Here is a 27,164-nt window from a genome sequence, read left to right as displayed (position 1 = left end):
CTTAGGAGTTAATTTTATCACACAGAACAAGGGAGCTGGGTCTGGCCAACACTAAGTGTTGCTAACATAAGCAATCCAGGATTATGCTTTGCCTTGGTCAGACTGATAACCATGTGTTGTGGAAAAATGGGGCAAGGGAGTATTGTAATTCTGCCTTGGACAGGCTGGCACAGCTCCCGCTGCTTTATTGGGCACTGCACACATACACCTGAGATCCTCGCATGACCTTGTGCAGGCTAAAGAAGCTATCCATGCTTGCCTCGCCCTGCCACTGCTGCTTCTATTCACAGGTATTTGTATCATTAGGTGTCACAGTGAGAACGCAGACAACCAAACACTGTCTTTTTTTTTAATCCCTATAAAAACTTATCATTTCATGAGCCCCCTTTCTTGACGAACTACACATACCTGACCAGAAGATACAGGTGAGAAAAGGGGTGGGGGACATAGCAGTCATTGCTTCACATGGTTTAGCATCAGCATGTCACCAACACGTCAGGGGACTCAGCAGAGGCAGCAATAGCAGGTGACTCACAGGCGCTGTGTCTGTGCTATTGTACATCCTTGGTTCAGGTAGCATGTTTGCTCATAGGATTTTATGTGTTATGCAAGTGAGATGGGGGATTTGTCAAGGATGAATCTAACTGGGGTTGGCTGTCAGCATGGGATCTCCACCACTTGGTTCACAATCTGCTTCCCTCACTTATTGCTGGGGCTGGGTACAGAGCAGAGAGGCTCTGCATGGACAGTTCCCTGAAATGATGGAGCCCAGAGGTGGAAGTCCTATTTGCAGGTCTGTACAGCTGCATCCATGACAGAGAAGGGCAGATGCCACAGTGTGCATCACCCCTGGAGGAGCACCTGCGCTGGTGTGCGGCTCACTGCATACACATGCCCCAAGGAGCTTGTTTGGCAGTCCATGCCACACAATTCACATCTTAATACATGGACTCTGATCTAGGTCAGCAGTCTTGCTCATTAGGGCACTAGCTGACACAGGCTGCAGGGAGAACTACTTTGCAGTCATTGCTTTTCTACATCCCTAAAGGCAAATAGGTCTTATGACCATCTTCCCCCCTTCCCCCTTTTGCTTTTCATTCCAGCGCAGCAGAAGGAATCTTTTCAGACACAGGATTTCCCAAGGAGTGTCCTCCTCTCTGTCAGGTGTTTTTCTACAGAGTGAGTCACGAGTGTCCTGGACATCTGGTGGCATGATCTCTGCTAGGTTGGTAGCCCCCTGTTCATTTCATCAGTAGAGAACAGCATGCTATTTTCATTACTGTCTCTAATTAAATACTGGCAGGATATCCAGGAGTAGCACTGAGGCACCAAGCCAAATTTGGCTACTAGCACATGTTTTCCCATGTTCCAAGGGAACTCGGGCTGCAGAAGAAGTTTCTTTGGTTGGGAGATGCCTCTATGAGGAGGCATCTCTTACTTCTCCAGGGCCTTTTAGGTCCTCTTCCCTTGCGATGTAGAGATTCCTGTAGGAGCCTACAGCCCTGCTGCCAAGCCAGCCAGTGTCCTGGGTCTCCATTTTCTGCTTGAAGTTCAGACGCTTGAAAGTGATTTCTGCAGTTATTCAGTTGGCCTCATTTGCATTTTGTCTTGGTGTCCATGTAACACTACTTGCCCAGACACAGTCCGTGGACCATTTTGCCAGGCCAGAGGGCTTATCTGACTGCCTGTAGACAGTGCCTTCCCCACAGCACTTCTAAGGAGTCCAAGCTACCTGCCTTAATGACCACATTCCTGGTGCCAGCAGGGCCGGGCTCAGAGGCTCACACCAAGACAGTCCACAGTAAGGCATGGTGTCTGCATGAACGCCTCTTCTTTGCCACTCAACCCCATCTGGTTGGAGCTATCTCTCCAAATACAGTATAAGGAGAGGTAGAATCAATCAGGATTTTGGAATATGGTCCAAGTCTATAGCCTTAGTTTTAATACGTCTCTTTGCAGTTAGTGGTAAACCTCTGCCCTGTCCCTCTTCCAGGCCAAAGCAAACAGCTTTAATGCAGGCAGAAGATGCTGTTGCCCCACCAAACAGATGCAGGCCAGAAAACAGGCTTGAGCTCAGGTTTCACCCCTTTCCAAGTGGACCACCAGCTTCTTGTTCACTTAGAGCCAGCCTTGACAAATTTAGACACTGCTGGGCCTCCTTGAGCCATCCCATAGTTACACCTGGGCACTTTGGGCTGTACTACTTTTTTGTTTGTTTTCACCTTACTCCTATGCTGACATCTGCCTAGACCATCCCTCTATTTTTTGTTCTGGTTGAATTTCTCCAGGTAACAGAGAAGGCTTCTGGGTGTTTCAATGCAGTGTTGTCCTTTGCACTGATGGACCACAGCCCTGTGTTCAGTGAACAACAGAGAGCCCATGTGCATGCACAGTGAACCAATCCCCTCCATCCTGTATGGAGCTGTGGATAGAGTCAGTGTGACCACAGCTACACCCATCTGGGTGGGTAGGAGCATACAACGACAGCATGATATTTACACTGGGCAGGCTTCTATATTCTCTGATGACCATCCTCTCCGCTGTTTGAGAAGCTGCCTGCCCATTTCCTCTCCAGACACAGGGGAAGGGAACGGGCACCCAAACGTTAGTCATTTCAGTGCACATTTCCATGTCTTTGTGCAAATACATGTTCAGTAGTGGTGTCATCAGTGATGCTGGGTTTTGCATTGCAGTGATTGAGTCATGGGCAATGTTCCCTGCAGGTGACTGTGCTGTGGGAGAGGCACATTCCCCAGGGTTACAGCAAGCTGGTCAGGAATCCAACATGCTCAGTACCTACTTCATCCAGTCACCAAAGGGAACCTTGAACCTCCTGATACCTGGAGTAACCAGCTTATGCTCTGATGGGAGAATGGGGCCAAAATCTTTTTGCATAAATGCTGCAAGGGTTTATTTCTAATGCAGCATCAAAGATACGCTTTATGGTTGAAAATGCTTGCTATTGAATTGTTTACCAGGCAGAAATGTCTGAGGAGGATGTTTCTGGGAGAGTGAGTGCCATGAGAAATTTGCTTAGTATGTATTTATTTACCTATATCACTCACTATATGTGTCCATTCCAAACTAGGTAATATGGTAGAGGTGAGTTGCCACATCCTAGCAACAGTAAAAAGAGCAGAACAACATCCTTTGCAGTGCTTAAGCAAGAAAGTTGAAGGTATGAGAGTATCGAGGTGGTGACATCTGAAGTACAAAGAACAAAACCTTCCGAGACCATGGAAAACAAGAACAATTGAATGTCCCAGCCTCAAAGGAAAAGACTCATGTGCACAGCAAAATTGTGAGAGTGAAGGGAGTTATTCAGAGAAAAGGTGAGAGAAGTGATAATGAAATATCATGAATATGATGAAATGCAGTTGAAATACGGATGACAAGCGTATTAGTTCTGCACAGCTGCAAGACAAATAGTTTTGGAGGGAGGGCAGACTAAGGCTGAAGCTCCTCTGGCTCTGCAGATACTTTCAGCCCCTTTCCTCCTCACAGAGGCCAAGTGTTGCTCTGGGGAAGTGATTTTGTTGCAGCCTAGCTACTGGAAGAGGAGGTTATTTAATCCCTTTATGAGTGCCCAACAGGAAAAGGAGTGAAGGTTGGACGGGTAACATGTTTGGGGGAGAGTGCAGAAGCTAGGAAAACGCATATGCTGCCAACAGAGCCACAGACCTTTGTCCATAGAAGAGCCTTGGTGGTACAAAAAAAAGCACTGACACTAAAAGTGCTCCAGCTAATGTGCATTATTTGAGCTAAAGGGAGTTGGAGTCAACAAGGCCTTGAGCTAAAGGGGGTTGAAGTCAACAAGGCCTTGAGCAGCAATACTGGCAGTGAATCCCAGGACAGCAGTGGTAGAGGAGTGTCAGTCCCTTTTACCACAGCCCCTGCAGTAAGTTCCAAGCTCACATGGTGTCCCTACTGACAACCCAGGAATGCACTGATGATTTCAGATGAGCACAGGATTAATTCACTTTTGTCTTTTGACTCATTTGGTAGTTTTTAAGGTGGCCCTATTAAAACTTACTGCCAATGACTTTGTTACGAACAAAAACCAGACATAATCAATGATAGAGTTCTGCAATTCCGTTTTAATCAGATCCTTCTCTGCTCTCCTTCTTTTAATTTAAATTTAAATTAAAAAAAAAAAAAAAAGAAAGAAAGAAAAGATGACACATTATTTTATCGCTCACTCTAGCCCGCATAGCCAGCCTCTGTGCCACTTTGACACTTCTTCTGCAGCTAGGATGAACACACAAACAACGGGACTGTGAGCTTGCTCCATTCCTCTCAACTGAGTGTTAAATTCAATCTACTTTAATCACTAAAATGCCATCACCTGTTTGATCCTTGAGACTTTCCTGACCACCCCCATATGCAATGTATGAGATCCTTTTAAAGTTCAAGGCAGAGTTAGTTCTGCTGAATGATTTCCCCATGGCTCTGTGATTGTGCGCCATTTTAAGGAGCTGTGTCTGAGCTGTGTTCTCAGGTAAAATGAAAGAACATCTTAGCTTGTGTGCACATGTGTATGTGTAACTCCTTAAGGGTCTTAAATCCTTCTTCTAAGGCATGAGCATTTTGCTGCTTGTGTCTGGAGCAAGGGGGATCATGGCTCAGGACTGTGTTCATCCCCCTGCCCCTTTGCAGCAGAGCTGGAGGAGTGAGATCAGCCACAGCAGTGCAGGGTCCTCCACTAGATCTTGCAGAGGTGACAGGCAGAGGTAGTGGGCAGAGGTGAGTTCAGTCAAAGCCTGCAATTTTGTGTTGTAGCTCCCAATAAACACTCATATGTTCCTTCTCGTTGATGCCTTTGCAAGGATGGTCTCTTCTTATAGACAGCCTGACCAGATGTTCGCTCCAAGTACCAGCTTGAATTGCTCCAGGTAGACTCCCTACCCTTGGCACTAATGATCTGTGCAGGGCATCTGTTTTCTGCTTTGTGCAATTGCTCCACAAGAGAAACATGTTCACCTATACACCCATGGAGACCTTCACCTTCCCAGCAGGTAACAAAGGGATATATGTATTCCTTTACATATATATGCTTTTTCACACCAAACATAGATTATTTCATATGTGTTTCACTGATAGAAACGTAATTAGCTTACCTAAGATACTAGTTTAAAGAGCTCTGTAAGCAATAGTGATTTCTGTACTGTAAAAGCCTTTTGGAAAGCTTTAGCACACAGACATGCACAACAAATTCCATGCTCAACTAAAGCTTGCTAGCTGATGCCAAACATCAACCCACTACCTTGACATGGACATTTGCTCAAAGTAAGCAGACATTAACTTCCCTCTGGATTGGCAGAAGTTGCTACTTTAGTCTTGGTGAGAAGAGATGATAAAACAAGTTGTAGAGGGACTAAAATAGGATCCAATCTGCCATGCCCACGGTGAAGCTGTTCACAACTGCTGTTCACCAGAGCATGACTCATTCTATGCAAGCTGTCCGGTAGACATTCCTCCAAGAACTTTTTCCCTCAACATCCCAGAACCATAAGAGTAGGAGGTCCCTCCCTTGCACTATGAACAAGGCATGACCCCTCTCTCAACCTTGCTGAACACAGAGCTTTACCCCTACTTTAAGGGTGCTCCCAGCATCCCTTAGTCTACTGTCTCCCTCTCTGCTCATACACAACCTGGGAAATGATTCCTCAGCCAGGATTATGCCCACCCTGCACTGCTTTGCCCCTTCCATCAGCCCTCTCCAGGAGGTGGCCAGGTTGGAGGTGACAACCAGGCAAGCATTAGACACTAGAAATTCTTCACTATGAGGGTAGTCAGACACTGGCACAGGTTGCCCAGAGAAGCTGCAGCTGCCCCATCCCTGGCAGTGTTCAAGGCCGGGTTGGATGGGGCATTGAGTAATCTGGTATAGTGGAAGATGTCTGCCTATGGCAGGGGATTGGAAATGGATGATATTTAAGGTCCCTTCCAACCCAAACCATTCTATGATTGTACAATTCCATGAAGCAACAGAGCCAGGCACCTTCACAAAGCAGGTCTGGGATGTTGCAGAGTGCCAGGGCTGGGCACTTCATCTTGCTGTAGCCTGCTTCATGAACAAAACTCAGGCTTTTTCAGCTGATAATTAAGGGATCCTCAGAGGCCTCGTGCTTCTCTCTTCTCTAACAAGCATGGTTATGTTACTGCGAAAACCTCGCTGCAGATGTCAAGGTTGTCTTTTCTATCATGTGCTTGTTTTCTCCTCTTAGGGAACATTTGTTTCACCTTACATGGTAGGCCCACCTTTTCTCACACTTCTGGCTACAGCAAGAGGCACAGATTCCGTTTACTTCTTTCACACTCAGCTGTCCTTTACAGACCTTTGGTGTAAGAGCTGCTGTGCGGATCTGCAGACGTGCTCTCCCCTTTGGCTGTGACAGAAAACAATGCAGCGCAGCACCACTTCCCCCCTGTATTAATTATTAATAAAGCTGAACACTGGAGCAGTTCAGCTGAAGCAGCACAAAGGAGAAAGGCATGATTCATGCCCGCTCTCTCTAATGCCTTCAGAGTAATTCCCTGGATTCCCAGTGACCCACAATTAAATCCCCTTTCCCTCCCCCCCCCCCTTTTTTTTTTTAAATCAGAAACAAAACTCTTGCCTGAGAAAATTTTTATTTAGCAGTAGCAGAATGGTCTGTTTATGACTCCATCAGGCCACAGACAAACCAGCCCCACTGTGATACCTGAAATGCAGTATATAAATGTAATATAAAGCCTGCTTCAAAGGTGATTTTTTTCATGTGTTGATCTATTTTTCACAATAATACGTTGCTTTATATTGCATAGAATACGTAGAGACTAGCATGCGCCCAAACCAGCATCACCATCAGCACACAAAATACCATTGTGACAGCTGGAGACCAGCCCAGCAGCTCCTTCATGGCAGTGGGCTATGCAGCCCATGGTCATTGTGCAGCCCATGGTCATGGTGCAGCCAGCAGCACCCCTGCAGTGAGAGTGGGAGCCCACTTCATGCTTCTGTGTAGCTGCTGAGAGGGAAAAAGGGGAAGAACTGGAGTTTCATCTCTATTCTTCCTGAGTCCAGTACAGCAGAGGAAAGCTTGGGTACCACCATGAAGATACCTTATGCCAAAAGGAGCCAAACCCTAATGTCTGTTCCCCAGGAAAAAAGACACTTAGTGCTGCCAGGGAGGGCTGTAACTACAAAGGAGAGCTGCAGGACTCCACAGAGGCGGCAGAAAACTGTTCAAGCATACATAAAATAAACCTCCAGGCTTTTCAGATTGTCTGAGAGTAAAGAGTACCTGTCAAGGGCTTTGGGTTACCTGTCATGAGCACAGATAGCCCAAAGCCTCACCCTGCTCTCCACGCCAATCCCCCCTCCTCACTGCAGCATCGCCATTGCACTCATGGTGATATTTGCTGCTCACCAGGCACGAAGCCCTGAGGATTTTGCCAGACTATCAACCTGCCAGAGAAACATCCTGCATCACCACACACACTTCCTCCAACCTGGCAGCTCATGCAAACAGCCCATCTGGAGCAGATCAGCTCCAGCACTGCCACCGCAGGTGTCCCACAGGAAACAACACTGGGGCCTTGACACCATCCCCACTCGTGGAGCTCCAGGACCAGCAGATCCAACAAAGCAGAAGACCTGAGGCTTGGAACCACCTGAATAAGACACGAAGGCAGAGTCAATCTGCAACAACATATTTTAAAAGGGCATCCCTACTAGTCTCTCTGGACAGTTGCAGGCAGTGAGAAGCGCTGGCAGGTTTTAATACTTACGAAAGTGGGGCTTGCACAGGGAATTTTGGTGGGGATAAAAGGGATAATGCTATCAAATGCTTCTAATGAAGCCCGAGTTTGAGGGCGGCTTTGCCTACCCGCAGGAATAAGAAAACAACCATGACCAGTTCAGTCACAAGTCATGCTGCTGGAGGCTTTTTCAGCTTAGACAGTCTAATGGATAAATTGTTTGTACACTAATGGTGTTCACTAATACTAATTACTGACTGTGGAGGAGGGCACTAGGCAACAGCCTGGGTCTTATGGCTCCCGCAGGACGGCTCCTACAGCCCTGCTGGGGACACTGCCTGGCACCATGTCTGGCCTGGCCTTGCAGTGCTGTCAAAGGCTGCAGATCAGAGGCTGCAGTTTGGTGCAAACAGCATAGCATCTTCCTCCCATTTTGGGAGACTCTTTGAATTTACAGACTGCTCAATCCAATGCTGTCTGGCTTCAAGTGAGGGGCAGTGATGCTCCACAGCAACCCATAGGAGCACAGCAGGTTTCCCTCCTGCTGGCACCACCTGGGAGACTTTTAGGGGTGCATTTCAGCCTCAGGGCACTGGCAGTTTCAGGGGAACCTGTCCCTTTGATGACTGCAGAGCAGCTGGCACCCACCCCGTGTGCTGCATTCAGCAATGAGCAGCTGCTCTGGATAGGTCCAAGCAAGTCTGCTGCAGCACTGTGAGCAAGAGAGCAACTGTGCAGCCCAAACAGGTACATAACTGCCTCAGAACACAGTGGAGTGTTTTTGTTGAGATTTGTAGTTCTTCTATCCTCTCCAGAGCAGCAGAGCGCCTGTGGTTGAGACATTCCTTGAGTGAAGCTTTGTTCCTCCATTCCTCCCATTTCTCCCTCTCTGTCCTCAGTCCTTCCAGCCCCTCCGCTACTTTTCAGCACAAAGGCCCAGGTACCTACAGTAGTGAGGGACTTCAGAGATCAGAGGACACAGCAGGAGGTTGTGTCTCTGCTAAGAAGGGTCAAAACCCTGGGCCAGATTGCAATAACTCCTTTCCAAGCTTTTTCCCTTTTTTCCTATAAATTTTCTTGAAACCTTTTCCTTTTCTCCGATGTGTTTCCCTGAAGGTTTCATACCCGACTTCAAGGCAATCACAGACAGAGGTTTGAAGGGTTTCAGTGAGATCTCATTAGCTAATTGCACCTGAAGGTGACTTACATGAATAATCTTCAGCAAAGCCGGTCGTGTTACAGAAAGAACTTCTAAACAAAACCCCACTAGCACAAATAAAAGAATAAAGCAACCCCCAGCAGACACCCACTGTGAGCTAAGCACGCTCCTACACACAGACACTAATCTGTTCAATTAAATGTAAGTGTACTGGAAGGTGGCACTCACTACCTGCACTTCTCCTCCTTCCACATAGCACCTTGACCCTTTCCACAGGCAGCAGGAGGGCGGGAGGCAGAGCCCCGAAGAAGGGCATCTGCCACTCATTTTATATTTGGAACGCATTGAGCCATCATGCTTCTCTGATTGACAGTACTCACCAGGGAAATGATGCCTCTGGCAAGGACACTTTTCCCTCTGTGGTCCAGGAGAGAGCTGTTAATTGTAAGCGGTCGAGTCCCCGTAGCCCCCCGCCACCACAAAACATAGCGCACTTATCAGCTGCCTGCATGGCTGATCTCTAACTCTGGAACCTATGAGCCAAATTTTACAACATCTAGGGGCCTAAATTTCTAGTAGTTTCACGAAATAAAACCCAGCCAGCTGGAGGAGGAGAACCCCACACGTGCATCTACCCATGCAGGGGGAGGCTCAGCTCGGGTTTTTGACTTTAGGAAACACACCAGCGCTCTGGCATGTGTCCAAAGAACTGCCTCTCCCTCCGGGCAGGGAGCGTTTCCTGCAGCACCGGCAACACAGTGCTCCCTGCTGCAGGGGTTTCAGCATGGGGTCACCCAGGGAGCAAGAAATTGAGGGAAGAGGCCAGGCCTCCCTCCAGTTATTGTTTGTGGGGAGTGTCTAAACACTAAGCACAGGAGGGCAGCTTTGCAGCTCCTGCCTTCCTTAGGGATGGGGGAAAGGTGATACGTGAAACACAAGCTCCAGGAGCTTGTGAGGTCATCCAAGTGCAAAGTATAGCAAATAGCTGTGTGTGGACCTGCAAGACACATGTTTGAAAAGGGACACACACATCTGTGTGCAGCTTAGTTATGCCACAGAGCAGAAAGCAGGAGCCTGACTACATGAACTGCACCCACTCCTTTCTGAGGCAGAGGCATCCCCTGAGGCAGAGGCATCCTCTCTCCTAGCTGGGCACAGCCACACTGACCAACACAGTGAACCATCCCCATCACACTCAGCTATGTGGTGATGGGAGAAGGAAACCAAAACCCAAGCGTATTTTGGAGTAAGAGAAAGAAGCAGACTAGCCCAGTCCTTTTAGATGTCCTCACCCCTCCGGCAGCCTAGTTGATGAAGGCTATTAAAAAAATGGGGTGAGACACACATGCAATTACACCCTGCTGCATTAGTTCAGCTGAGGAAAACAGGGCCAGTTCTGTACTGCTAATGCAGGATGACACTCAACTGCTGTCATGAACAGCACAATGCAATGGTCAGAGCACTGCAGCCCCATTTCTGCTTCCTGGGTGGCTGAAAGACCAAACCCCCACATTGGCATTAGGAAGGACATAACTGCCAGCACCCCTAAATCCAGAGTGTCCTTTCCCTCCTGCAAGCATGTGGGGAAGGACAGTGCAGAAGGTTAACAGAGAATATCAGCTCAGACCGGAGGCTGTTACTAGAAATAGAGACAGACAGAAAGCTTTTTGCCTGCAAATACTTGGCTATTTTGCAATAAATAGCCCTACTGCTTTACGGTTTGACAATTACTGTAATAGGAAACGCACTTTGAAATAGCACTTCCCTCTTTCACCCCACACCCAAATCCCGTCATTTGCAGAAAGGACCAGCTCATTCTCAGGCAGAGCTAAACCAAAGTGGAATGCACAAATCATTAAACACCCTTAAGGGTAGGACCTGTGGCTGTAAGCAGTGTGTGGCTCCCAGCACACACGGCACACTGCTTACTTGTAACAATGATGTGTCCCCGGGTCCTGCTCCCCAGTGAGGTACCTTCAAGCATAAAGAATGAATGAAGACAGCTGATGCAGCTGCTCGGTCCTGCAGCCTGAATTTGTCACACATCAGCATCCACTGAGTTGGCTCCTTTGACAGCAGCTGGCTTTGCTGGCTAGACAAAAAGATAGACTGAGGGACTATGAGATTCCTACCCCCACACGGTCAAACCTTCTCTTGGGTAAGATCTTAACCTGATCTTAACCTTCTCTTGGGTAAGAAAGATAAATAGGTCATGTTCCTGGGATCCTGCTAGACAGCAAGAGTCCAGGTTGTTAATATATTTTTCCATGGCATTTTTTTTCCCCATCAAACTGAATCCCCAAGCATCACTGCCAATCCTGAACACCGTGATTCCAACAAGATCCTTAGCAGTACTGAAGTTTGTTTAGACAGACTTCCATTTACTGCTTTTCAAGCGTTTTTTTTAGCCCTTTTACAGGCACAGATTTGTAAACAACATTTCTCTGTGGCTGCCATCAGCACAGCATCATTGCACATGCACTGTTTCACTTACTCCTTTGGCTAGGACTGCTTCTTTGCTTGCTGCAAGCTTTGTCTTTGTGATATATGCAATAAACAAACACATACAATTTTAAAACCTCACAGAGTGCTTCTGCTCTCCTTCCATGCCATGGCAAAGATCCTAAAACCGAGACTGCTTGATGTGGGACCCTGTAACAAACCCAGGAGATCTGCAGTCAGCTGGATTTTAAAGGTATCTCTACATCAGCTAGTCCTGCTCTTTTCATCAGAGGGGCACGTCTCTGCACTTAAGCTATCCCCTGTATCAAACAGGCTTTGTAGCAGCATTCAAACCAACACCACACTTTAGGAGGTCTACCCCTAGCCACGGTTGGGACAGTCAATGCAAGCCACTAACCATAGGCTGAGAATGTGATGGGCTATGCACAGTTCTTAGTCTGTTCAACACTTCAGCCAGTCAAAGTTTTGAAAACCGAAGTTCATAAGAGATTTGGAGTATTAGTTTTATGGGAAGTTTCAACCACCAGAAGGGACTGAAGTTTTTAAGCCACCTTTGACTCTGCCTAGCTCCATGTAATGATGGCTTATTGGCATTTGCCATAAGCCAAGTCCTACATGCGTGCAACATGTGCCAGCTGTACTTTGATTACTATGTGCTGCATAACCTGTGCTTTCTTTTCCAGCTTCTTCAGATAAAAAATGGTCTCCAATGACAATGAGTATAAATATTGATACTGTACTGAACCTTATGAAATGAGACAGAATCAAACTCCAGGCCCAGGGCTGCCTTTAATGTTATTTTAGTTGGAGGTTATTTCCCTCTGCCCAGGTTTTGTTCCCAATTTGTCTCTGATTTCTGACTGGACTTCCTATCCCCCTTTATTGTCTCTGCAGACAGCTCAACTAGTTTGACAGGAGGAACCTGGGTATTTTCTTCACCCTGCAAGCTGAACTCAACTGAACTAACTAAAGGCTTTTAAGGCTTTTACAACACCTCTGAGCAATTTTTTTTTTTTCCTTTTTTTCCTGGGAAATTAAGCAAAGTTATTCTCAGCTGGTAGAGAAACTGGGCTGGTCATTTCAGTGAACACAGCATGTCCTAGCAGCTGTGACTTTTGCTTGATCTCTCTGCTGCATTGAAAACAAAAGAAACTCCAGCTATTTAGACTATTTGTCTCATTAGGAAATAGAGGAGTCATTTGTTCAAAAATGCATTCAATTCCTAGAGCAGCATCTGGCTGCAGTGAAACACAGGATTCATTTTGGCTTTGCTCTGAAACTTGCCGATTCTGACGTATTTTTGCCATGCACAAAGACTGCTGCCTGAGGATGTAGGAAGCAGTGAGTTAATCTTGCTAGTTTTAGGCTTACCATGTGCGCAGCTGTGGTACCTGAGCTGCTTACTGAAAAGGTTGTAGTACTGCCAACACAAATCTGAGATTTCTTCTTCCCTTTATAATAGCCATGATGTATGTAAACCATTTTCCCATTAGGTCTGCTGGGAATACGTGAGGATGAGCCTGCCAGGAGTGACAGGCACTACCCAGTTTATCTGCCTTCCTGTGCCCAGCAAAGCATTCATCAGCCTCTTCTGCCACCACGGTGTGATTAAAAAGGGTTCTAAGGATGGGTATTCCTTGCAAACTAACTCCAAATCAAAAGAAGGCTCTAAGCAACTTGAGGAAAAAATTGACATAATCTTTTTTGTATTCAATCAGAAACTATTTTCAGTTAAGCAAACAAACAACAAAACCCTCACTCCTCTCACAAGGAGACGTGCATGAAACTCACTTCAGCAGCTGGACCTGCATTAAGACCACTTTCTTACTCAAGACAACTATAATTTATTAACTTTATTTTAAAAAATAATTTATCACCAACTTACTCAGAACCAAGGTTGTCTGGTCAATATTTAACTATGGTACTGGTGGGGTTTTTTTTGGTACCCCAGAGTATTGCTCCTCTAGGCAATCTGTACTCTTTCAATTTCTTTAAACCTGAAGTTTTATTCTCTCAGGATAGTCTGCTTTTGCCACTGAAGACAATGGTAAAATTTCATGAAAACTGAGACCGTATGCCTTTCTATATAACTATACAGCAGCTTTATGGATCAGACTTCTTTATGAAATACTACATTTAATTGACTTTGCTGATTTGCCCCTACATTTATTTTGTATTATCTATGCAAAACAGTATGATGACAATTATTCTGGAAATATGCTATCTCTTCAGATGTCACAACTATGCAATGTATGTAAAAAATATTTCACTTGCAAAAGAAAAATCGATAAAGTAACTAGGCAGAATCAAACCATGCTTTTATTTCCATTGCATATAAAATTTCATATGAAGGTACTGATGTACATTACTATCCCCTATGCAGTAGAGAGGCTAAGAAACGAGTGAAAGAATAGTCATGTGCAATGTTCACACAAGTTGCCACTCTCAAGACATCCCCAAAGAAGAATGAAATTCTAAGAGTAACAAAAAAAAAAATAAAAATTGTTCAGGACTTCTGTTGTTGCAGTATCCATTTTATACCATTATAAACATAAGCAATCAATTTCCTTTGGGCCAGGGCTGCTAAAATCTACAGTTTGTGTCCAAAGGGAGGCTTTGTTTTTCACTGAAAAAGACTTTTTCCTTTCCCAGAGAAGTTGCATGCTACAAGGGCTGGGCATCGCTGGAACGGAGGAGAGGTGTTAACCTCACTCTGACGAAGTCATCAGCTCCAAGTACTCTGGAGCAACATGACAAGTCAAACAAACAGCAAAAGATGCTCAGTCCAACCCGCAAACTTAATTCTAGTGTTATTGAAAGATATAAAGGTTTACCACACTCCTGTAGATCTAAGTGCATTATGCTCTACACACCTGAACAAAGCCTTATATATATTTATATATAATAAAACTTCAGCTGTTTTAACACTAATATTGGTGTTGGAAAGTATTTCGAAAATTAAAGCTGTCTTTTGTTCTGCTTTATGGATTCTGTATATATGTGATAATTTGTGCTACTGAATAAAAAGGGATATTACAGATGACTGTAAAAGTGTACGAGTTATACCCTTATGCATTAAAATCAAGTGCTTATTAGAGATGCTTTCCAAAGCTGTTTCTGTGAAATTCAGTACCGAATACAGCATCAATTTTTATTTTTTTTAAGGAGCAAAAAATGGCTGCAATTATCCCCAGTGATAGGCTGTAAAAGGATAATTGGAGAAGCAATACAATCACATTGCCAGGTGTCTGGAAAACCTTGAACTTCCAGTAGGCTCTTGAATTAAAGCTCATTGTAGTATCATGCATATTAGCTTGTACAGGTAACCCCATCAGTCAGGAACTAAAAATATGGTAGAAATGCCCAGCCCTAGCCCCATGGCTACCTTACTTTCAAATGCAGCAAACAGAAGGAAAATAGTTTTTAAAGTTAAGGCACAGCCCTGGGACCAAAGACCTGCAGCTTTTTTAATCAATACATCTTTACATACTTTATACTTTTCTTGAATCTTCCATAAACAAGCTCTAAGGTGACACTGAATATATTAAGAAGAAACAAACAAAAAAAAGGGAATATGTATAACACAATCATCATTCTCTCGCCAAGAGTTTCCAAAGATAGCAACACCATCCGGAGAAGGATGATGTTATAGTAAGAACTGATAATTTACAGTTAACATTACAGTATATACATTACAATAAATACATGGTTGTAAACAGACAAACAAGACTGTATTACAGGTAAGGTCATTTGGTGAGAAAAACTCATGGCACAAATAAAATAAATAATGGGTTTAGAAAGAACTGTCAAAGCTTTCTGTAAAATCCATTTCAGTCAAGTGTTTTAAACTTCTGAATGCTATTTGTTCTATTTATATTCTTTCATTATCATTTTAATAACACAAAACAATTTAAGAATTCAAATACAGCATTATTAAGTACAGTAACTTGCAAGCTAAAGTGTACTGTTACAAGCAAGGTGAATTTTCTTCCCACACACACATTCAATAGCTACTCACTGCATTTTTTTTTATGGCAAAAATATTCAAAACACATAAAGCCACTTGTAAATTGTTTTGTTTTAAAGCAGTGTACAATGCTAAAACACACTTTGGCAAAAGAGGAAAAAGATTGTACAATGCATTATATCCCCAGTTCTAAGAAACGTTATCTTTTCTCCGATTGTCCGTATACATGGATGCATTTCTCACAATATAATGTCATTCTCTTCATTTACTTTCAATTAGTGCAGATACAAAACGTCTTCAAAAAAACCCTATTGGTATTTCAGAATTCATATTGCTTTTCCATTATTAAGGTTCCAGGCACTCTTGGGGACTGAAAGGACTTTTAAATGGATCAGGTTTAGGAAGAAATGATGGAGAAAAGTCAAAAACTGAGAAAAAAAGCATGAGTTCTCTATATTCTCTTTCCTCCTTCAGTATCTTCTGTGCTAAAGCCCTGTGAGGGCTAAAAAAACTATGATCTGGATATAGAAGAATGCAAAATACATTTAAAAACTAAATTATTAACCAATCACTTTTATTCTAGATCTCAGACACTTAACCGCCCTTCCCCCATATTCGTATCTGCTAACTTATTACAAAATGAATCCAAAGGAGAAATAATGGCTGTTGCTATCTTCTTTTGTTAAGAAATCATCTTCACATTAACATTTTACAAAAATTTTAAAGAGTAGGAGTCTGCTAGCTTCCCTAAGCTACTATTTCCCGTCTTATATGTTCAAACCTGCAAGCAGAGGAAATGACAAATATGAACTCCTACCTCTCTTTAACTTTTCAAGTTACAGAAGCTTTCAGTACCCACCAAACTGAAAAGCAGGATTCCCAGCACAAGCTGGGTAAAGGATGAAAAGGTCTGAGATTGAAATAATGTGGAGTAAACAACTCTCCTGATGCATTACTCATTATTTAAAAACATAAAAAGACAAGACTGACCTGGCTCTTCTTGCAAGACAGACATGAAAAAATAATGCTATCATTACTATTATGTTATACACAGATTAGCAAATGGTTTACTAGATTATTAACACATAAGAAGTCAAGAACGAAACAAAATTTGAAATATTACATTAATGCTTTTTTTTTGCCAGAATAAATATCCCATACATTATATTAGCCTGTTCTGATTTAGCAGTCTACAGATCCCAGCCAAAAACAGTCTGGTAATCACTTTTCAGAGGGAGAAAAATTTTACAGCAGAAGAACTGCTTTTTTATTAAGATGACAATTCATTACCTTTCTTTTCTAAGTCCTTGACTGCAGGACTAGAGCTCTAGTCCTGCAAATCCTAGTCTTAGTGGTCCAACATGGTTTTGGTGGGACCACTTGTTGTAATAAGACAGAATTGGCAGGATCAGGCCACTACAAGGGCAAAATCAAAACATAAGTTCCTGTAATACATTTGGGAAAATTGTGATGAAAAGCAAACACACAAAACAAACTATCACCCTGCAAAAGTTTTATGTAACAAAGGATATTAATGGAATTCACTAATATATAAAATACTTTTACAGCTGAATATTACCGTGAGATTCTAAGGTGCAAAAAATATAAGGAAAGGAGAAAAAGTATCATCCAGTGTAGCACAGATTTGTACTGAAAACTCGCAAGTTACTCTTTGTGAAAAAAAAAAAAAACAAAACAAACAAAAATGAAACCAAAAAAGAAACCAAAAGCAGCCCAACAAAACAAAACAAACAACAACAACAAAAAAGTGGCAGATGAAGTCTGAAAGTGTTTTTCTTTAAATATAATACCTCAGTATAATTAATAATAAAAGCTCTACAAAAGGCCTCTCTTCTACATAATATACAAAATGCAGAGGTTAGTGCAACCCACTGGGCACACTTTTTTCAATCACAATCAGGAAGATTCAAAATCACAAAATTAAAATTTTGCAATTTTCATAGCTCATCTTCCTGTTGGTAACAGAATCATGTTGTGTCTCGTTATTTATGACATTTGTTTTCCAGTAGGAACCTCAGTTTATTTTTGTCTGTTTCCTTTCATGACAAACATCCAATGCTTTGCTTGAATTCAAAAATTATCAAAGCATATTAGCATTCGGTTGACAGCTGCTACTCCTCTGAAAACATTTGCTTTATTTAATCCTACCTGACAAATGGAGAGCTTATGAAGATGTAGTTTATGGATGTTCCCACTCCTGCTTTCTGATGCCATGCAGGTGAAAATTTCTTTTTCAATATTCCTGAGTGCCAAACTGAATCATCAACATCAGTTTTGATCAACAAACATCCCTGGAGATGACACTGAGTTGTGACTACGATTGTAGTCTATGTCATATGACATAGGCTACTGATGACATTCCAAAATCCATTACCCAATTAAAAAAAAAATAAAAAGAGAAAAATGAAAATAAAAAGAGAAAGAAAAGAAAAGAGAAGGGAGAGAGCAAGAGAGAAAGAGACTGCATCCTCCTTGCTACGTGTTAGGAGTATGGTCTTCTACCACACAAGGTTCTGTCTGGTTCTCCTCCTCTTCTACTTCTTCCCCTACTTGCTCATCAAGAGGAATTTCAGTGGATTCTGAATCCTGGGTGCAAAGAGTCTTGGAGTCACTGCAGCTGGTGTCTTCTTCTACTTGACTTCCACTGTCCTTTTCTGTGTCTGACTCACCATCTTCCTCCAGTGTTAGTTCAAACTGGAATTTTTCAGTTTGAGTCTGCTTACTCTCTTCCTGGTCATCAGCTGCAGGAGAAGGACTTTGAGGGATTGTGCTCTGGTACCATTCTCGATTGTCCTCCAGTGTATCTAAGATTTCCTGGGCATCTGGGTGAACAAGATCTGCCCATGTCTCCCACAGAGGATGAACAATATAGTCTATAAAACCCACCTGTTTCAAATAATACAAAATGAGGATAAGCTCTTATTCACAACCGTGCTTTTAAATCACATAAAATATGAGAAATACAGCACTAGTAAGGCACACTAGATATGCTACCCTAAGGTGGCTGAAAGGAAATCATGCTGGTTTTACGTAGTAAATAGGGTCTTTTACATTTACGTTTACATTTTACATTTACATTTCACATTCAAAAGTCTGATTCAGGATATTGGAAAAGGACTTGGAAAGCATTTGCTCTCAAATGAACTGTTCATTCCAAACAACTCCACTGCATTTACTGAGCCAAACTGTTTTGTATTTAATTCTGTTTCTGAAGGAAATCTTAATGAGTGGCTGTACAACAGTCTTTTGACATGTATACTACATTTGACTTATGACAGTGATGGAATCTCTTCAGCAAGGGCACTGTGATGCATTATATTTTCATAGTAAAAAAATCTCAGCTCCCCTTTCTTACTATTCAGGAGCTGAATTAATTTACTAGGAAGAAAAAAAGGATATAGTGCATTCAGAAATCAATCAAAACAAGGCTACAGACCATGATTTTCTGTTAAAATGTCATACTGTGTTATTTAACTACCTACTCAAACCAATTACCTGTGATTTTTCTACAGATGCATTGTGCTTATCACACATGGGACTTATCTCCATTCCCCTCTCTCTTTCCCGATCTCCTTGCCGAAAAAATTCCTCCATAATTCTGTCTGTCCATTGGCGGTAGAGATCAAGTGGCTTAGTTGGATTGCTTAGATCTGCACAGTGCACCATATTCTGAAGAACCTAAAAAAGATTGAACACTGTGGTGTTATTACACTGGAAAAAGAAACAGCTCCATTTACACTTTTGGTGCCTGTGAAACAGAATCTTGAAAATATATGTAGTGCAATATTTATTCTAAACAGCAAAAACTTGGGTATTTAGCTATTTTTCACACTTGCAGTAATAGTCACGAATGACCTCATTTCTGTTGCTTCTGCCTGTATAAGGCACAGAAAATCTTTGAGAAAACAACCAGTCAGGTGCCAATAATTTGAATAGAAGGCCAAAGCCTCATTTAGTCCAGAATTACTCTAGTACCTCATTACTCTCTCAGAGTCACACTACAGGGAGGAGTCACTGTCAAAGGGAGTACAGGGAGTCATGGTGTAAGAAAAGACAGCTGATCTAATCCATGCTGGAGAATGGGCAGGCCAATGTTAACTGAGGATGTAAACTGATATAAGTGACCATTTGCAGGTGAACTTTCTTACCTGAATTCTGTCTGAATAGTTATCAAGAAGTAGGACACCAGAACTGGTCACTTTTTTGGTTTCAACCATGGTTTTTAAATCAGCCAACAGATTCATATGCTTAGACATGTCTGTTGCAAGTACCTTGAAGGAAAAAAACAAATAAACATTACATAAATTACTGATTTTTAAAAATATCTTTAAACACTTAAACAGTTCTGGGGTGAACCCATATTTCCTGTGTCTTCATAGACTATAAAAGTGAGCCACGTATGCCACCAGTGTTGAAAACAGTAAGTTTTCATTTTGGTTATTTCAACAATACGACAATATGATTGTTCAGAATGATGTGATCAGCCTAAATTCATCATCAGATCAGCAGTAAATTTCTGTGGTGGTGAAAGAGTATACATGTCAGGACAAAATCAGCTTGAAGGAGGATAGTGTACGTTCTGAAAAGGTATAGATAGTTGTTGAAACTGAAAACAGAACACACTATTCATGTTAGGATAAGACAATATATAACTTCAAACTTTTACTCGATTGGCTATGGGTCTAATGACATGCAATTTGTCATAAAAGCTTCTGTGCTTTATTCAATTTGCTAGCACTATGCAAGAGGGACTCTCAAACAGAACTCACAATGTCAATGACCATTTTCCTCAATGATTGCCTCTGTTTTTTGCTCAAATTCTGGAAAATGTCACAATTTTCTTCCTGCAGCAGCTTGAAGCCCACAGCTAAATGATGATTCTCCAGTACCGATGAGTCATTGTACATCAAGGCGAGTTCAGAATCTGCAATAACAATTGCAGGGCAGAAAGTTACTATAGTCTGTGCTTCTCTGCAGCCCCTTAAGATTTTTCAAATTTATTACATTCATAAAGATTTACAGAAGAACTTTTAGAAACAGAGTTCTTGTAGTTCACACAGTATCAAAACTTACAGATTAGTAACTGAACATCTCAACAAATAAAGGCAAAGTACTTTGAGGAAAGTAGAGAAAACTCTTTGCAGTGAAGCATGTATACATGTCTGGAGTAGCAATAAAAAATACAAGGAAGGTATTTTTCAGAATGCATTTTTATATCTGCATGAGGTCACATGGAAAATATATGCTTAACTACACCTGAACTAAAACAGATACTGAAGTTTTCTCTTCTCATGCCTTTCTCCACCCCAACTACTAAAATTCCATTGTTTAAGACAAGTTGCAGCTATCCAGCACGCAGACCCAGAAATACACAGCTAAGGCCTTGCTGCAGGTCAGGCACAGAGCACACATCTAGGTTTTCAAACCACATTTTTCTGCAGTTAGCGAGGGCACTCAGATGCCTCACCAATTAAGCCAATGGGTCGTCAGTCCATGACAACTGGATATTTTGAGAGGAGGTTGGTAGGATGGTAACAGCTATGCTTTTTGTCTTTTTCTTGGAAGGTCATGTGGCTTGAAAATGCAAGTAGTGGCCTTGCCTACTGCCACATATTTGAGTGTGGTCAGCACAAGACGCTGTGATGCTGCCTTCTCCAATAGAGTTTTCTTAACTCAGGATGTTATGAGAATAACATACATCTTCCTAGCAACGCTTACGCTAGGCACACAGAGAAGGTCTGCATTGGTCTTCTAGACCTGCTGAAGATCTAGCTCTAACAAATAAAAGCAGCTACAACAACTTTCTGCACAGCTTTGGTTTATACCCAGGGATACCAAAATGTCAGCTTACATATGTTTTAAAACACAGCTTGCAAATGAATCTGCCATAGAAACCAAATACTTTCAATGCAATCACACTTGTCATTTGTGAAACTAATTTCTATTTATTACAGCTGTTCTATTCTAAATCTAGCCATATGTCAGTCTATTCTACTCTGTCCTCTTCTTCAACAGCTTTGTTTTAAAATCCCTCTGGCTCAATGGGGTGCCTCTAAAAGCTCTACTCTTCAGATTTCATTAGTCTCATTATCCATTCTCCTGCTGTCTTAGATCGATCTTTTGAATTAGGAAACCTTTCCTCTACCTTTCCTTATCCTGATGGCAGCAAAACCATAACAGCAAAAGGAAAAAGAAAGTGAATTTGTCAAATGATCTTTCATTTTTCACAGAACATTTACAAAGCTTGCCTACTTACAAATATGTCAGACACCAGTTTATTTTCCTCTCAAAACAGCCTTCTGATGAGCCCCAACTGCAAAACACTAGACACTGCCAAAATACTTTGGAAGAGCTGGAGCTACAGTCAAGAGCTAAAATGTGCCCAACCTTGTAATGGAGGTGAAAATCAAAGAAAATTCCCCCTTAGTAATCTCTGTAACACATTACAAGCTTTTCAAGAGTATTTGTCTGGAAGGTCAGAGTCACACTGATCATATAAGCATCACCTCTGATGCTAATATCTTTGTTTATTCTTTAATACCATTCAAGAGAGATCAGCTTTTCAGACAATTGTGTAACAGACTAAATCCTTAAATAGGGAAATAATATTCAGAAATCACATGCAAGCAATTATAAAAAATAAGCAGAAATATGACAAAATGTACATACTTTAAAGTACCTGTAAGTCTTTCATGCTTTCTAAAAACATATTCTTAATGAAACATCAATACATTGTGTGGTTCACTGGAAAACAAAACTCAGTGGAAGCAAATTATCTTCTACAAGTTAGGAAATCTAGCATTTAAGAGACCTAGGTGGTCTTTATCGGTGTCCCTACAGTTTCCTCCTTGCACACAGGACTCAAAAGGGATAAAATCCCTTTGTCTTTCAGCCTGGCAACAGCAGTTCCAGTTAGTGATGTTACCTGATTAACCGAGAAGCCTTCTCTATCAAAAGCTGAATTGAGAAAAACAAGGCATTTCTTCTAAGGCATTAAATGAGTAGCATCAGAATCATCCCTAACATAGCTGAAGTTCAACTGTCTTCATAGAAGTGAAAGCTTTATGTACCACTACTTGTTCCTTCCAATAGTCGGTCATCCTGCTTAAACTTAAAAAGCTCTGCTGTTTCCTCACAGCACCTCAGAGCCACCAATATATCCCAGTATTCAATCTGTGATTAAACAAATAAAACTTTACTCAAACATTTAGGTATTACACACTTTCATGCACAAGGCTTGATTCACTTCTCTTCCTAGACAATGCTGTTGAACTGTACTGGTTACCAAGAAATCTAAAGTCAATCCCAAGCCTTCTCCATGCAGGTGAGTCATCAAATCGAATTTCACTATAGGGTGGCCCTTAGGCCATTAAGGGAAATAAAATTAGATGCCAGCTAAACTGGAGTAAAGATCTCATTTGAACGTAGAGCAGCAATGAGTCAGAAGAGGAGCTCCCTTCAAACTATACCACTGATTCAGGTCATGTTATTTTAGGACCAGGGCAATAGATTCACCCAAGTGCTGAAATAACAGTATCTAAGAATGTGCAACCAGATGGGCCAAATACACAACCCTAGGTATGCTTCCATTTCTGTAGTTTTTTCTTCTTATGTGCTTGGATTGTTAGTATCCAACTTTTTTAATTCTGGGTCAGTTATAAAAGGAGTTGTCAGACAGCAAAAGTAACATCATATGACAGAACTTGCACTGACCTACAATGTGTTACCCACTTACACTAGTAATATACACCACTGCAACCAAATCAGGTTGCACTGGGGCAAGAAGCCCTTCAGTGTGCCATGGCCAGGTTCAATGAAGCTATAAGTGTTTTCTTCTAATAGAAGACTAAAGAGGTAGGGAGGTTCCTGTAATGCTGCAGAGAACAGCCTTGAGGAATGCAGAACAAGTACACTGGTTTTCAACTTCAGAGATGACATTAGGGTCTCATTTCATTAGGGCTTTTTCCCTGCACATACAGAGTGCCAGCAAGAGACTCACAAAAGAATAAAAATTAAAAAATAAGTTTGCAGGGACAGGCTGAGAAAATTCAGTCCACAACGCATGAGTATGTAGACATCAGAAACTAAGTACAGCAGCCAGGGAGAGACAGAGATGCATCTGCCAGTCTGCTTGCTTCTGAATTTCTTAAAAATGTATGGCTATCCTTGGCTGTATTATATAATTCCAATATAAACACAAACTGTTGTCTTCCTTTTTGGATTTTTATTTAATTGCCCCGCATTTTTCTCCCATTTCTCTCCTGTGTGCAAAGCATTTGACACTGACCCACATGACATCCTTGTCTCTAAATTGGAGAGACATCAATTTGATAGGTGGACCACTCAGTGGACAAAGAACTGGCTGGATGGCCACACACACAGAGTTGTGGTCAATGGCTCAATGTCCAGCTGGAGACCAGTGACAAGTTGCGTCCCTCAGGAATTGGTGTTGGGACCGGTCTTGTTCAACATCTTTGTCGCTGACATGGACAGTGGGATTGAGTGCGCCCTCAGCAAGTTTGCCGATGACACCAAGCTGTGTGGTTCGGTTGATACGCTGGAGGGAAGGAATGCCATCCAGAGGGACCTTGACATGCTTGTGAGGTGGGCTGATGCCAACTTCATGAAGTTTAACCATGACAAGTGCAAGGTCCTACACCTGGGTCAGAGCAATCCCAGGCACAGCTACAGGTTGGGCAGAGAAGAGATTCAGAGCAGCCCTGCGGAGAAGGACTTGGGGGTGTTGGCTGATGAGAAATTTCACATGAGCCAGCTTCAGTGTGCACTCACAGCCCAGAAAGCCAACTGTGTGCTGGGCTGCATCAAAAGTAACGTGACCAGCAGGTCGAAGGAGGTGATCCTGCCCCTCTGCTCTTGTGAGACCTCACGAGAAGAGAGTAGAATTTGGAGCACTGTGTGCAGTTCTGGTGTCCTCAACATAAAAAGGTCATGCTGCATGAAGAAGGCTGCATGGAGACCTCATAGCAGCCTTCCAGTATCTGAAGGGGGCCTATAAGGATGCTGGGGAGGAACTCTTCATTACAGACTGAAGTGATAGGACAAGGGGTAATGGGTTAAAACTTAAAACACAGGAACTTTACATTGGATATAAGGAAGAAGTTCTTTACTGTAAGGGTGGTGAGGCACCGGAATGAGCTGCCAAGGGAAGCTGTGAATGCTCCAACCCTGGTGGTGTTCAAGGCCAGGCTGGACAGAGCCTTGCGTGACATGATTTAGTGTGAGGTGCCCCTGCCCATGACAGGGGTGTTGGAATTAGATGATCTTAAGGTCCTTTCCAACCCTAACTATTCTATGATTCTATGATTTAATGTAAGCCAACTAATTTCCAGGAGAGAGCACATCCAATACACCGGAACAGACCCAGGCTTATAGTTCATATCTTAGTAATTCTTGTTGTAGTGTACTATGTTAATCCTTCATAAAGTTACAAAAAATGAAAATAATATCCAGTTTAAAATACAAACACGTATCTATTTACTAGTAAAGTAACAGCAGCAAACAAGGACTGAACTATGTATTTTTTAGGTGCTATGTGCAGATCTTGCAACAAATTTTTGAGAAAAATCAATGGACATCAAACTTACTTGTATTGATAAGAAACTGGTTTGAAACCCCGGGATGATCTACATCATGTATCGCACTCGCAAAAATGGCTGCAAGAATCTCCAAATCAGTGAACACTGCCTAGAAAATCATGAAACATAAATGGCAATCACTAATCAATGAAAAAAGTGCTTTCAATCTGTACTATAGATCCCTATATTGAGGGAATCCCATTTTAACACTATCTTTCATGAGAAATCTACTAACTGTGGTTAGTGAGAATCCCCCGTGGGAAATAATGACAGAACAGGATGTAAATATCTTTAAGAGAACAGAATTCATGACAAAGTGTTAAGATTTAAAAAAAAAAAAAATATTGCAGAAACTAAGATCTATAATATTTAGTTTAGAAGAGTCTCAGTATGTCCCTTTTTCTCATGCCTGCATCTTTCCCACTTTTACCTCTAATGCTGGTGTTGACAGCAGGACATGGGTTGACTGAACAACATCTGCAGCATGTATGTTGTTGTGATATGCCACATCTGAATGGTAATGGTCTTCCAGGGTCATTAAGTAAGTTATTAATGTGTCCACTGGAATCTTAAATGTTTTTAGCAAGTCCCGTTCCTAGAAAAAGAGAGACAATTAAGATTTCAAAGAACAGGAAAATCACTGAGATAAGCAAAAAGCAGCACATCTGCTACTTGCCTGAAAAATGGTATGCATGATGACTGTCAAAGGTCTGTTTCCAGATAACTCAGCTACTCTGAAAACCTGGAGGCCCCATTTATTCACATCTTCTAGTTCCTAAGGCAGAATCAAGCAACAAACACGTTGAAACGTAACACAGATTCGAATGATTTTTGATTGAAGCAGCTACAAACAGCAGACCCATCAATATTCAGACCTTGTTACTGTGGAAGTCATATGCTAAAGCTTGGATAGGAGGAAAAGCTGATGCTACTAATTTTGTAATACTGGAACCCACAGCTACTAACTTTTCAGCTTTTAATTCACAGGCAAGACTGACTCGTAAGTGGATTGTATCAGGAGTTAAAACACCACACTATCTTGAGTGAGCTGAACTGACACACTTTGCTATCTCACTGCCCAGTGACAACAGAGTTCAGAGAGGAAGATGCGGTTCTGCTGCTGCCTCCCTGGTTCTCAGAAACACCCTTCAAATAAAGGTGAGATTCCTGAAAATACAGGGATAGGCATATTCCAAAATGTTCTAAAATTAAATGAATAATCACTTTATGCCAGTTTTAGATTACTGCCAACTACTTAGCTGCTGGTGCAAAAGTCACAGGGAATGTCACTAAAAATAAAATCAATAAAAACCAAATGAACAGAAAAATACAGCTAAAGAATGAACAATAAAAACCAAATGAACAGAAAAATACAGCTAAAGACCAGACCTTTAAGAATAGCTTTAATTCTATACACCAGTTGTGCCTTTTCAAAAAACATGGGCCTACCATGTATTTTCATTCCTGTAACAGTACATGGTGGTTTTACTCTTCATTCTTCAGATATTATTATGAATAAGCAGCTTTAATAATGCATACACAAATGCTAACTTACATTCCAGATGTAATTCTGTTCATGTGGAAACTAACCTTTATGGCCTAATTCTGATTTTACTTATTATTATTATACTTCACCCAATTTATATTACTTAAAGTAAGACCTTTGGTGCTACAGGTAGAAATCAATGGTTATAAGCAGAGGATAGAATAATACTGACAAGTTCACCCTCCATTTTAATTCAGCCATTTAAATTCAAGGTTTTATATATTCTCTACCTTGGCAAGACTCTCTTCATGATCTGTTTTAACTCCAAATCGGGGAATACTAGAATTAGTTAGGCTGGTGCTGTGCATGAGCTTTTTGACTCCACTGATCTGGGACATCGGCCTCTTCTTTTTCTCTTTCTCCTTCTGTGCCGGAGATGGGATTTCAACTTCATGTTGTTTGTCTTAAAGAATGACAAATAATAATATTTAAAGTATTAAGTACAAATATGTCTGAATTCACCACTGAGTTGTATCTTACGGATATTTTAATTCTTACGAAAACTTTTTTTATGTTTGGAGATTTTGCAACAGGTATTTCACATCAAGAGCAGTAAAACCATGAACAGATAAACAAGACCTATACCTCAGTAAAAGCAGATCTCAATTTCATTAATTGCTTCATTATTTCTGAACTGGCTTTAAATTGGCTGATTTCCACTTCTCCTGT

The 27,164-nt window shown here is 41.9% G+C and overlaps 1 protein-coding gene across 4 annotated transcripts in view; it reads right to left on the bottom strand.

Annotated features, from left to right (window-relative positions):
- Positions 1-17,771: 17,771 nt before the first annotated feature.
- LOC133277500 (cAMP-specific 3',5'-cyclic phosphodiesterase 4D) overlaps positions 17,772-27,164 on the bottom strand; it is a 280,131-nt gene continuing 270,738 nt past the window's right edge. For 3 of the 4 annotated variants that reach the window (XM_061469351.1, XM_061469350.1, XM_061469349.1), the window contains exons 8-15: positions 26,726-26,898; positions 25,626-25,724; positions 25,380-25,544; positions 24,959-25,058; positions 20,123-20,277; positions 19,502-19,624; positions 18,849-19,031; positions 17,772-18,239 (exon numbers count right to left, since the gene is read on the bottom strand). In XM_061469351.1, the coding sequence (XP_061325335.1) occupies positions 17,829-18,239; positions 18,849-19,031; positions 19,502-19,624; positions 20,123-20,277; positions 24,959-25,058; positions 25,380-25,544; positions 25,626-25,724; positions 26,726-26,898 (1,409 nt within the window). In that variant the 3' untranslated portion in view covers positions 17,772-17,828. The remainder of the gene's footprint in view (positions 18,240-18,848; positions 19,032-19,501; positions 19,625-20,122; positions 20,278-24,958; positions 25,059-25,379; positions 25,545-25,625; positions 25,725-26,725; positions 26,899-27,164) is intronic. The other variant, XM_061469352.1, reaches the window with a different exon arrangement.

Source organism: Pezoporus flaviventris, unplaced genomic scaffold, assembly GCF_033815535.1.
Source record: "Pezoporus flaviventris isolate CSIRO_AGI_PZ_B2104156 unplaced genomic scaffold, CSIRO_AGI_Pfla_v1 ptg000057l, whole genome shotgun sequence".
In the NCBI taxonomy this organism is placed as follows: Eukaryota; Metazoa; Chordata; class Aves; order Psittaciformes; family Psittacidae; genus Pezoporus; species Pezoporus flaviventris.
The sequence above is the reverse complement of the archived record's forward strand: the minus strand, read 5'-3'. Positions and strand labels throughout refer to the sequence as shown.